The following is an 8,364-nucleotide window of genomic DNA, read 5'->3' as shown; positions in this document are numbered from 1 at the left end:
GGAGGAGAAGACTGCAGAGAGGATGGACGGAACCTACCACTCCTGTCAGCCTTCTGCGCCCATGGCCTCTTAATATTACTGTATACTCCTTGTGTTTCAAATTATAGTTTGTTTTAGCTTTGTCTAAGTCAAACTTTTCTAATAGTCTAACTAGCTACGCCCAGCAGAATAGCAGATGATGAATGAATAAATCATCTGATTTCTGAGCACTATGCTGTTGCCTTCTGTTCTGCTAACAAAGGCAATCCTTCTGTATCAAGGCCAAGCAGAAAATTAGGGACCCCCTCATTAGGCGGTGCGAGAATTTTTCTTAATGTTTGTTTCTCCTTTTCCCTTGGGCTTTGAGAGCCTTGTAAACTGTAAATACTGTATTCTTTTCCATATATATAAAATACCAAAAAATAGGTAGGGGACTCCCCTTCTGACCTTTTAAAAAAAAAGAAAATCCGGTGGGCAGGCTACGTGTGCCTAGTCGTCACCCTTGGCCTCTTGTTCTTTCTCGACTCATCGTTTATTTTATTTTGGCTGCGGGCGTAGTCGCGTTCGGCATCAGGCTTAGGCAAAACTACAGCAGGTTTCAGTTGCACATTATTGCAGACTTGCAGGTACATGGTATTGATGATTAATCCTAATTTGGCGTATCAGGTATCTAGTTTGGTCATTTTGCACTTGCTAGTAATTACCTAAATCATCTATTGTAGTACTTCTACAAATTTGGCCGGCCGATTATCCTTGCCTGTTGCCTCATGGACTGTAATTAGTATGTGTCATCATTGGTTTCTACTAAGGTGTTTTTAAAAAAAAACATGGCAAGAGCTTTGCCATATGCTAGGTGATCAGAAAGGAGAGCTAAAAAAAAAGCAAAAGATAAGAGAACAAAACCGTGTGCAAAATTTTATATCTGTAGTTAGAAACTAGGTGCGTTCTTGAATTTTCAATGATTCCCCTTATGGTACTTGTTCTGTTCTCCCGAAGCACCTATTCTTATCACTTTACTTACAATATAATGGTATGCAACAATAAAGATTACAACTCCTGTTAGTGATAATAAGGTGTTTGCACAATATGTTGGTACGGTGTCTCTCTAGTGTCAAATTTATAACTGACGGCCAAACTACTGCATGTAAGTACGTCCTTCAACGAATTTAATAGGTACTAAGATAAGGAACGGGAAAGATCATTCCAACTTACACACAGAGGGTTGCCATCATGATGATGCAAGTCATCTCATCATTACCCCATGGCAATGGATCCACCAATGGCAACAAACAAACAAGGGGCAATTTCTTATTTGACCCTGGTTTAAAGTTATCCTTCTTCCTTGGTCCTGAAACAAAATTTCTTACCTATTTGGCCTCACTCGAAGTTTCGTTTTCCAATCTGGCCTTACCGTCATCTCCCGCCTCTAACACCGTTAAGTGGCACACGAAAAGACCAAACTGCCCCTAAGACATTATGAGAAACCAAAGGTCACCCAGACAACATAACAACATAATTTTGAGCACTTTGAATCCAATTTTCATAACATAAAAATTTGTGTTATGAAAATTGGATTCAAAGTGCTCAAAATTATGTTGTTATGGTGCCTGGGTGACCTTTGGTTTCTCATAATGTCTCAGGGACAGTTTGGTCTTTTCGTGTGCCACTTAACGGTGTTAGAGGTGGGAGATGACGGTAAGGCCAGATTGGAAAACGAAACTTCGAGTGAGGCCAAATAGGTAAGAAATTTTGTTTCAGGGCCAAGGAAGAAAGACAACTTTAAACCAGGGCCAAATAAGAAATTTTCTCGGTTGGGCTAACCCACCCAGCCCCTACAAAAAGGCGACTAACCATGGAGTAAAACATTGATCCCTGTAATCACTAGTGAGTTAAGCTGTGATTGAACATGCAGTGATCGATGAGTCGACGATCCACCATGGTCACATACAACAACAATGACCAGGGCCAGCAAGAGGATTCTGATGGCCCGGTGGAGCCGAAGCTGGTCGCCATGCTCTCCGCCTTCTTTGTGGCCATCATTTTCTTGCTGTGCCTTTGTTCGCACCTACAGTCGAGTACGGAGGAGCAGGAGCATGACGTCGACGACGACCGTCGGCGGAGGCAAAGGTATCTACCGAGCAACAACACCCGAAGTGGGTATATATTTCCTCAACTCCGGTCGCTTCCGGCATGGAGGAACAAAACCGGAGGCGGGGATGGCGTACCATCGACGGTGGCTACCGCCGTCGAGGTGGGTTCAGCGCCAGTGCAGGCGCATGTGCATGTATAGGAGGGCTGACGGGTGGCGAGAGGGCTCGTGTGGGGTGTGCCTGGCGGACCTAGCCGACGGCGAGGCTATTAGGGTGCTGCCGACATGCATGCACTACTTCCGTGCCACCTGGGTCGACGAGTGGCTGCGTGCACACCACACCTGCCGGTGGTGCCATCTAGCTCACTCTGCTTTAACTTGGCCTTTACGTGTACATGTGTGTAGTGCATCTTGTAATCTGTTCAGGCAAGACTTCCCTTGCTTGCATGAGAGAGCCAAAATTACTCACTTGGTTTGGCAAGCGTTTTGTTGTTCATATCTGCAAGCTAGGCAAGGCAAAAAGGCTAGGCGAAGTCACGGTGGGAACCAAATGTGCCCTTAAAAGCATGTGCACCTTGCACACCAGGAATTTTTTTTGACAATAGTTGCACACCAGGAATGAATGTGTATATGTGTGCATATAGTTGCATAGTTAGAGAGTTATAATATATTATTTGTCTTCTGTCTATACATATTTTTATGCACATTCAACAGTGATGTATATGGAGCACCGGTTATTGAGGGAAAAAAAATTGCCACTGCTTGAATACTAGTTTTCAAACTATTAGGAAACATAATACCTTGTGATTAACTCAGCATATCTACTAAGGTAAGACTAGGGTTGCAAGTTTATAAGTACTCCAATATTCGAAGTTACTTAACCTTCTCTATTTTATTTTGTACTAATAAATATACCCGTGCCTCACCATGAAATGCATAGCTTGTTGCTTGGTTACATGGACTAGTTACGGCTTAGCAATTCATTTAGCGGTTACCTCATATGTTTCAATACGTTATAGTCTTGAAATCGGACTCCATACCCCTGGTTACATTTGGCTATTTCCATCCACGAACATACCATCGACTCAAGTAGAACCAAGTCTCACTTCTGTTCACGCTCCTGCTCAGGTGGTGGACCGGTGGCGGCGTGGGGCGGAGGCGCTGCTGCGCCGGACATGGGGGAGGATGTAGTGGTGGTGTGCTAGGGCTGGGGCAGTGGCGTGCACCAGGGTCGGGTGCGCGTGAGCGAGAGAGAGAGGGATGGGGTCGCGGCGCAGGAGAGAGGAGAGAAAGGACAGGGGAATAGATTATTTCTTTACTTCATCCAAATGGTTACAATGCCCCTATATTTATAGTCCCTGTGAGATTTGCGTCTCAAACAACCTAATTTCATAGAAAGAGTCCATATAGATCTGAATTGATTTCATTACAAGTAACTATTTATTTCTCTAAGAAAATCGTAATCTATATTCTTAAACGAATCTCTAATTAGTTTTCCTACTTTTCCTAACTTTCCTTCATTTATTCTGAATTGCTTCGGATGTTGGGAATTTGGTGGAGCGGTGGTGGCCCGCCCCCTAGCCATGAGCCCTGGCTGCCGCGCGCACAGGGAGTCTAGGGTCGGCCAAGGTTGGGTCACGGGCCCTTCCTGGCCCGTTTGGCTCGGTGCTGGGCCCCTTATCTAGGCATGTGACATCTCCCCACCGTGTCCACTCGGTGCGTCCTCGCGCCGAATCATGGTCTAGTGCTGGAGGCCGTCGACTGGAAGGTTCCGTCGTATGGTATTGCCTATAAGCAGACAAGTCGTTGGCTTGTCGTGGTGTTGTTGCTTGTACTATTGTCAGCAGAGAATTCAAAGCAATATTGGCAGCTGCCGATATACTCGAAAATGTAGTAGTTGTAGGTGCCTAGTCTGGTTGTCAGTCCACAAGTTTTTTTGCTCTAGCTAACATGTTGCTCTAAAGTGCTCCATCATAGTGGAATTACCTTCATTGTTTTTGGAGGTTGATGGAGGTTGTATACTGGAGCTATAATGATGTGTACATTGGACACATAAGGCTATTGTTATCCTTTTTGGGGGCAGAGTTGATTGATTCTCCAAGGTGCCAAAATGCATGTTGCCTATGTCATGTTCTGATGGTGAGATGCAGTGTTGACCTGATGTGTTGTTGTTGGTGATATAGATGTCATCAATGGAGAGGAATCGGGAGTCCGTGTTGTTGAAGAAAAGTATTGATGCAGATGATAGGACACGTTGTGGCCACACTCTTGTAAGATACTGTTTGGGAATGCAGAGGTGATTGCCTTGGTAGTATTATGGAAGCCTACCACTAGTAGTCATAGATTTATTGTGTTGAGGTATTCTAACAATTCTGGCAATAGTAGTGATGTTGCTGGTAAGTAGCAGCGGCTGTTGTAAAAGACCATCCCTTGTTCTATGTACCAATTTGATCCCGCTACTTTGTTGATGAAGGCTATGGATATGGCTCGTAGTTGAGGTTCCTCTCGAGTAGCTTGATGCAGGTGTTCCCACCGTTCTGGGTTGGTAAGCAACTAGTAGCACCTTTGAGACATGGATATTTTGGTCGTCGTTGGGACGTTGATGAGCTGTTAGTGGTGTTGTGACCATTGGAGGGGGTGTTGCTAGAAGTGCAGGGCGCCTATGTTGCTCTTTCTCGAGGTTGCTGCTGCCCATTTGTTTGTCTATTGGAGCATTGATGTTCTGATCATGTGGTTGTTGTACTGCGTCGTTTGTTGCTCATGTGCTCGCGCCCACATGACGTAGGTTTCTAATTCCTGGGCATTGTGTTTGGCCACTGAAGATCTTATGGGTTCCTTTAACCCGTTGATGTAGAAGCCGACCTGTCGTTGTTCGTTCAATATGCTGGCATGCAACATATAGATTTCGAATTTGTTGGTGGTGTACTCATCTACACTGCCTGTTGCGGAGGACCCAAATTTGTTGTTGTTGATTAGGTGCCCGAAGTCCTTGTTGATGGAAGTGACGAAGTGGTCCCAATTAAGAAATTGTGTGTCCTTGGTGAGACGGATGTACCAGCTTTTTGCTGCGCCCGTTAGGTGTAGGGCGGCACATGTGATTTTATTGCCGTTAGTGAAAGGCTGTCCTCTGAAAAGCAGGTCCAGTCATCCAATCCATGCTGTTGGGTCTGTGGAACCATCATATGTCAGGGTTGAAATGTCTATCTTGAATCGCTGCCGTTCCTATATCTTTGTTGTTGTTGGCGGGGCTGGTTGCTGTTGTGGCTACAACGTTGTTTGTTTCTGTTGGCGTTGGTCGTTGTTGAGAAAGTGATGATGTTACAGCCGCTTGGGAGGTTATGCAGGTAAATAAATTGTTGCACACTTCCTGTATGATGTGCACCATTGTGAAGAGTGTGGTTCCCTCAACTTGGAGCCTAGGAAGGCACGACCTACAGAATCCATGGCGTTCTTTGTGTCTACCTTCACCTACTTGATTGTCGCTGCGCATTCGATTGTTTTGACTGCTGATTTTGGTGCGGCGTTGTCGATTGCACGCTCCTGTTTGACTGCGGCCAGGCGTGCGTCAGTGGTGGTGAGGATGCTATTGTACCCTTCGAACTGGCTGCTGATGGTGGTGCTGAAATTGTTGATCAGCTGGCGGAGTTCTAAGAGGTAAGAGTTGTTGCTCCTGGATCCCATGTGGTTGTCTGTCGTCATGAAGATGTGGCAAGGATCGATTTGTCTACAGATACTAGGTGTCATGCTCCTGCTCGGTGGTGGCTGGTTGGGTGACCTAGGGCAGTGGAGCGGTGGCGGTGTGGGGCGGCGGCGCTGCTGCGCTGAGCATGGGGGAGGAGGTGGCAGCGGTGTGCTAGGGCAGGGGTGGCGGCGTGTGGCAGGGTCAGGACGCATGAGCGAGAGAGAGAGAGAGAGAGAGAGAGAGAGAGAGAGGGAAGGGGCGGCAGCGCAGGAGAGAGGAGACAAGAAGTAGGGGAATAGATATTTGTTTGCTCGATCGGAATGGTTACAATGCTCCTATATTTATAGTCCCTACGAGACTTGCCTCTCAAGCAACCTAATTTTGTAAAAAGTGTCCTTATACCTCTGGAATGCTTTCATTCCAAGTAACTATTTAGTTCTCTAACAAAATTGTAATATATTTTATTAAACAAATCTCTTATTAATTTTCCTACTTTTTCCGACTTTCCTTCATTTACTCTGAATTGCTTGGAGGTCAGGAATTTGGTGGAGCGGTGGTGGCCCATGGCCCTGGCCGTGCACCCGGGCTACCACGCGCTCAGGGGGTCAGGGGTCGGCCAGGCTTGGGTCACGGGCCCTTCTTGGCCCATTTGGCTCGGTGCTGGGCCCCTGATTTAGGCTCGTGGCACCTCCTTACCCTTCTTTTATCAAACCCTAAGCCAACGATGGTCCTGACCTTGATCAATGATCAACCTCATGCAAACTTTCTTAAATAATCTTTATGCAAGTAACCATCGTCATATCCTCTCTGTCATTAATTAGTAAGTCAAAGGTGGTAAATAAACACGGAGTAGCTACTAACGAAAAGGAGAAACCATTATATATATCATATAGAATTTCTTTTAGAACGTACATAGCAGTTTTCCCATCATTGTCAGCCCTTGGGGATGGATCCGTCGACGGCAACAAAGAAACAATCATCGTTAGTGTGGTCAACCCCTAGCCGCCCACAAAAAGACGACGCCATCCAGTAAACCTTCATCATGTAGTCTACTTTCATTAGGTGACTAAACCGGCCAGTGATCGATCATTCATTTCGATGGCCAACCACAAAAACAATGGCGGTGGGAGCATGTACTACTACGGCAATAATCCCAGCCAGACGACGGCCGACGAGGAGCAGTTCAAGAAGACAGTGGCCATCGCCCTCCCCGTCTTCATCCTCGTCGTCTTGCTGCTCAGGCTGCTCTGCTTGTGGATCCACAAGGACAACGACGAGGAGGATGTCGTCGCCGGGCCAGGGAACAGAGTGCGTCAGCGGCAGCAGAGCAGCGGAGCTGGAGGCTGGGTCGACAGGGCACCGTCACCAACGGTGGCCGGCGCAGCCGTGGAGGCGATGTCGCCGGTGCGGGCGGCCGAACCACCGCTGGTGTGCACGTACAGGAAGGAGGACGGGTGGCGCGAGGGCTCGTGTGGTGCGTGCCTGGCGGAGCTGGCCGACGGCGACGTCCTCCGGGTGCTGCCGGTGTGCATGCACTACTTCCACGCCGCCTGCGTCGGCGAGTGGCTGCGCGGGCACGACACCTGCCCGCTCTGCCGCGCTCCTGGCGCCGCAGCATAGTGATGTCCGCCCTGCTCACTCTGCTTAATTAACTTGGCCTCTGCGTGTACCTGTTTCTAGAGACTGACTGCTTTGTATATGTGCTCCTAATTAATTAACGGCTTTGTAGTAATTCAAACTATTTCTTTAAGGACATAACTCTTTTTTTAAACGCAAACAAACTCATTGATATAAATGTTGACTCACACTTACTTCCCTTGTTCCAAACATATCTGGAATTCAAACTATTTCTTCAAGGACATACATAGCATTTATTATGTATCTAGAAAGACAGAAATACTTACAATTTGGGATAGAGGGAGTACAATCATATATACATATTCACAACCTATATATATAAGCATATTATCTATGAGCTTTGAGGCTACATGTGCTTTCGCTAGAATGGATACCTAAGGACCCGTTTGGCACGGCTCCACTTTAGTGAAGCCGTTTTTTCAGCTTTAGCTCCACGAATGGCTCTCCCGATAGAGCAAGAGCTGTTTTTTTAACCGTTTGGCGAAACAGTCGCTCCTAGTAGAACAAAGGTACAAAATGACTATAGTACCCATCTTTTTTTCTTTTTTCTCCTATTCCTTCTTCTTCCTTCGATTTAACGGGCTTCTCTAACCCGGCGACCGCTCCTGCCCCTACACGCTTCGGCCGTGCGCACCCATGTCTAGTGCCCCGGTGGCCGTGTGCAACCATGCCGGCACCGCGAGCCCCAGCGGATGCGTGCCCCTGTGCGCCTGGAGCGGGGCAAAATAGGTCTCTCTTGTCCTAGTTTGCACATGGGCGAGGTGAAGCCGGGTGAAGCCACTATTTTTAGCTTCATCCCATGCACCCAATCCTCTGTAAGAGTATGTTTTATGGGGCTTCACTGGTGAAGCCGTTTTATTTTACCCTGTTTAGCTGAAAACGGGTCCTAGACTGAAGGGGAAGCCCTGTCAAACGGGGCCAACTCTAAACCTTGGGTTGGCATGGGCATCTTCAGCGACACCACGGATACCTTACT

At 47.1% G+C, this 8,364-nt stretch overlaps 1 protein-coding gene across 1 annotated transcript; it reads left to right on the top strand.

Moving 5' to 3' along the window:
- The first annotated feature begins 6,848 nt into the window (after positions 1 to 6,848).
- On the top strand, positions 6,849 to 7,370 carry LOC136480751 (RING-H2 finger protein ATL39-like). The gene has a single exon (XM_066478212.1). It carries the CDS (start codon positions 6,849 to 6,851, stop codon positions 7,368 to 7,370), a length of 522 nt encoding a protein of 173 aa, XP_066334309.1.
- Positions 7,371 to 8,364: the final 994 nt, after the last annotated feature.

Source organism: Miscanthus floridulus, chromosome 9 (genome assembly GCF_019320115.1).
Source record: "Miscanthus floridulus cultivar M001 chromosome 9, ASM1932011v1, whole genome shotgun sequence".
NCBI classification, from domain to species: domain Eukaryota; kingdom Viridiplantae; phylum Streptophyta; class Magnoliopsida; order Poales; family Poaceae; genus Miscanthus; species Miscanthus floridulus.
Note: the sequence above shows the minus strand (reverse complement) of the source record. Positions and strands in the feature narration are given on the sequence as shown.